Raw genomic sequence first — 4,131 nt, 5'->3', positions numbered from 1 at the left:
AAATAAAGTTATTTAATTATAATTACCTTATAATTAATAAGTTTAATTACAATCTCAATGCATTATCTGTTGTAATAGATAACTCATCTGTTGAAAATAATTAAATAAATATGATTATTTGTTGCAATAAATATAGAAATCTATTACAATAAATGTCTAATATGTATTATCTGTTGCAATAAATGATCTATCTGTTGAATATAATCAAGCATCTATGCTCATCTGTTGCAATGGATAATTCTTCTGTTGCAATAGATGATCATCAGTTGCAACAGATTAGCATATATGTTTGATCATTTTCAACTGACTCTATATATTTGATATGAAATGTTCATCAACCTATTGCAACAGATTATAACTTAAAGCAACATATGTGTATATTTTCTTGATTATTTCCAATAGATGAGTCATCCCTTGCAACTGGTTATAACCTATTGCAATAAATGTTAATTGTTTTCATTATATGTGTCATTTCCGGCAACTTCTTCAACATATTAGACATTTGTTGTAACAGATTTCTATATTTGTTGCAACAGATGATCATATTTATTTGATTATTTTCAATAGATGGGTTATCTATTGCAACAAATAATAGCAATAGATAATGCATCTGATGCAACATATGCAAAGTTTATTGCAACGGATGAGCATAACTAATACATTTTATATAATAAATAGGAACATACATAATCAACCAAAATGAGTTAAAATTACCAAATTTATAACCAAGTACAAAATAGTTATTTCACTATTACAATAATTATGGAGCATTTCGAATCGGACATGTTGTTCTCTTATGGCCATTATTTTTACATATTGAACAATTATTCTTTCTTGTTGGAAATGATTTCCCGACTCCACGCCTCCTCTTCGTTCGCCTTCTTCTCGATTTGCTTGGGTCAACATATGGATGAGGTATTTTTCTCTCCAAAATCTCCAAAGGAACATTCCAAGAATCTTTAAGAGGTATCAGATTAATTTCCTCACAATATGCAATTATGTATTTTCCACCAAATAATATGAAGATGACTCACTTGTTGGATACATGCCCAGAACCAGAAGCTTATCCAACGTGTAAGTCAATTATTGTAACAGATGAGTCATTTGTTGCAACATGTAACTCATTTGTTGCAATTAAGGACTTACTTGTTGGGAAAAGCTTCTGATTCTTTCTCAGCTTGACCTGGTACTGTAATATATATATCCAACAAGTAAGTCATCTGTTGCAACAGATGAGTCATATGGTACAACAGATGACTCATATGTTGCAATAAATGACTTATCTGTTGGGACAAACTTTTGATTTTTTCCTAGCTTGGCCTGGTACTATAATATGTATCCAACAGGTAAGCCCTCTGTTGCAACAAATGAGTCATCTGGTGCAGCAGATGACTCATCGGTTGCAATAAATGACTTATCTGTTGGGACAAACTTTTGATTTTTTCCTAGCTTGGCCTGGTACTATAATATGTATCCAACAGGTAAGCCCTCTGTTGCAACAAATGAGTCATCTGGTGCAGCAGATGACTCATCGGTTGCAATAAATGACTTATCTGTTGGAACACGCTTTTAGTTCTATCCCAGCTTGGCATGGTACTTTAATATGTATCCAACAGGTAAGTTATATGTTGCAATAGATGACTTACCTGTTGGATACGCGACTGTAAATTATTGAAGAAACAATCAAAATACCCAAATGAGAAATTAGACTAAAAATCATTAGTTTACTTACCAAAATCACCTATGATGTAATGCCCAATGATATAGAAATGAAATTTTATCCGATAGCAGCAGTATCAATAATGTCAATGTCACGACTAACAACAGAAGAAAAAGAAGATGATGAACAAGAACAGGAAGAAGATGATGAAGAAGAAGAAGAGCAACAACAATGGAAGAATAGCAAGAGAGAAGGAAAAGGTCAGTTGTTGGTGCCCCATTTTTTCCCTCCATTTCTTATGGGCCAAAGTGTAAAATAAAAAACCTTGGGGATGAGAAATTCATTCCCTTAATCCTTAATTTAAAAGTTGTCACCCCTACTCAATAATTAAGACTTGAGTCACCTACACCTAATTTTAAAACTTTTCTATCACCCTTAATTCATTGTCCCAACTAACTTGATTCTGCAACTATACCCAGATGGAAATAATGAGATAAAATATCTAATTAACTCATTACCGACTATAACTAATTTGGAAGCAATGTGAATAGTCTCAACACCTATAGTACCTCAAGTCTTGAATGGTAGCCCTAGAATGATCAATATGAAGATAAATTGACTTTCTTCTTAAAGTGTCTTTACCCATTTGATGATAAATCCTATCCTGTTACAATCCAAAAAGGAGAATGACAACAGGAAACTTCGAATAAGTTAAACTGAGGCATATTATCAAACAACTTGGATGCACAATCCACTTTAAATTTAAGGATCTTTAAAATTTTAGATTTTTGTAAGACGTCTAACTTTATAGAAATAATAAATTGATTACAAGGACAAAATTCATCAAAGAAACACAAAACATGTGCGCATCAGGCAATTAAACATGCATGTAGAAATCTTAGCTAGAAATTGTATGCAAAAAATAAGAAACTAAGATACACATACCAAATTATGATTCCTATATTCAAAAGTTATATTAAGAAAAATCCAACCTATATTCATCAAAGTTAGGCTGAATCTCAAAGATTTGAAGAGAGAAATAGCATGAAAATTGGGAAGAAAAAATATCAAAGCAAACATCACAGTGAAGTAAGAAGAGAGAGAATGAAATACGGACCAGAGAGTATAGGGTCCTATCTAGGATACATTACACGTGTTTCATACAGTACACGTGTCTCACAATGGTGTTGTACATTGCCTGAACTTCAATGTACAATTTAAACAACAACTATGTAGTGTTGCGTTCGTCCCTCTTGTTCGCTTATAAAATATAATAATATAGTAATATCAATTTTCAGATTACATTCAATATGTTATTATTGTTGTAGTGATATGTTACTTAGATTAGATGTATATTTATAAATCTAGAATAAAACTAATAAAAAGAAAAATATTACATAGAAAAAAAATCACATCATAATAAATCCGTAAAACTAACGTACAGCTTCATAACATTTTTAATATAATCTCAAATTATTTTAAAAAAAGCATCAAACGTTTAATTTTTCTTGTATTTTTTTTATATTTGTTTCTCAATTTATTATGTAAATATACTTTCTCTCTCTTGTTACTTGTTAATGATGACATTCTAGCTTTAAAATAAATAAATTACTCACTTATCCACGTGTAAAAAAAGTTAATGGAACCTCTCACACCTTTTAATTTGTTGATTGTGCCTCTACGATGATAATTTTTTTTGGTAAATTATTATTAGATTGATAACTAAAAGAAACTAAAATTGAAGAATATTTAAGTGTAGTTTGAGGAGCCGCAGTTGTCAGTTGACTTGATGCAGTCCAACTGGGCACCTTCAACTTATCAATCTTTTTCACCTTTTCAATTTTCTCAGCCGCCAACTTGCTTTCGAGACTTAAAAATATTATGCTAAATTTTGTATTTTTTTTTAGTAAAAGAAAAATTCAATTATGGCAAGAAAATCAAGACAAATATTAAGATAATCAATTTTTAATACATGTAGGAGTCGTTTGATAGGCGGTATTAATTAAAATAATTTTTAGATTAAAATTTAGTCCGCCCAATACAATGTTTGATTGCACAATTCAACTCAAACACACCTAATACATGAATAACTTAATACATCATATGTGGTCTTATCTAATACCAAATATTTGTAATACTTGAAAAAGGAAACAAAATGACTGAATTGTAAAATATATTGAGGAAAAACAACGAGTTGTGTACCTTATACTTGCAGCGGATGTCCTTGATTTGCTACCAAAAACAAATTGCTCCACAGTCACACTTTGAATCACTAGGAAACAAAGACTACGTTTCAAAAACTAAATGTCAATTTTGTTTGTTGATTTTCTTCTGAAGAAAGAAAGTATTTTCTTGTTTTTTCAGTCTTATTTTCTCTGTTCACTTTTTCTTACCCTCTCCTTTTTCATAGAGAAGCATTAGATAAAGCCATAAAAAAAAGAGTTTCTTTACGTTGGAGCAGTTACTCTAAT

At 30.6% G+C, this 4,131-nt stretch overlaps 1 protein-coding gene across 7 annotated transcripts in view; it reads right to left on the bottom strand.

The window, feature by feature from the left end:
- LOC107061614 (uncharacterized) overlaps positions 1-2,788 on the bottom strand; it is a 9,483-nt gene extending 6,695 nt beyond the window's left edge. For 3 of the 7 annotated variants that reach the window (XM_015311194.1, XM_015311193.1, XM_015311195.1), the window contains exons 1-2: positions 2,606-2,782; positions 2,230-2,324 (exon numbers count right to left, since the gene is read on the bottom strand). In XM_015311194.1, coding sequence (XP_015166680.1) covers positions 2,230-2,324; positions 2,606-2,740 — 230 coding nt within the window. In that variant the 5' untranslated portion in view covers positions 2,741-2,782. Of the gene's footprint in view, positions 1-2,229; positions 2,325-2,605 lie in introns of all 7 variants that reach the window. The other 4 variants (XR_001474117.1, XM_015311196.1, XR_001474118.1 and 1 more) reach the window with 4 other exon arrangements.
- Positions 2,789-4,131: the final 1,343 nt, after the last annotated feature.

Source organism: Solanum tuberosum, unplaced genomic scaffold (genome assembly GCF_000226075.1).
Source record: "Solanum tuberosum cultivar DM 1-3 516 R44 unplaced genomic scaffold, SolTub_3.0 scf00146, whole genome shotgun sequence".
In the NCBI taxonomy this organism is placed as follows: domain Eukaryota; kingdom Viridiplantae; phylum Streptophyta; class Magnoliopsida; order Solanales; family Solanaceae; genus Solanum; species Solanum tuberosum.
The sequence above is the reverse complement of the archived record's forward strand: the minus strand, read 5'-3'. Positions and strand labels throughout refer to the sequence as shown.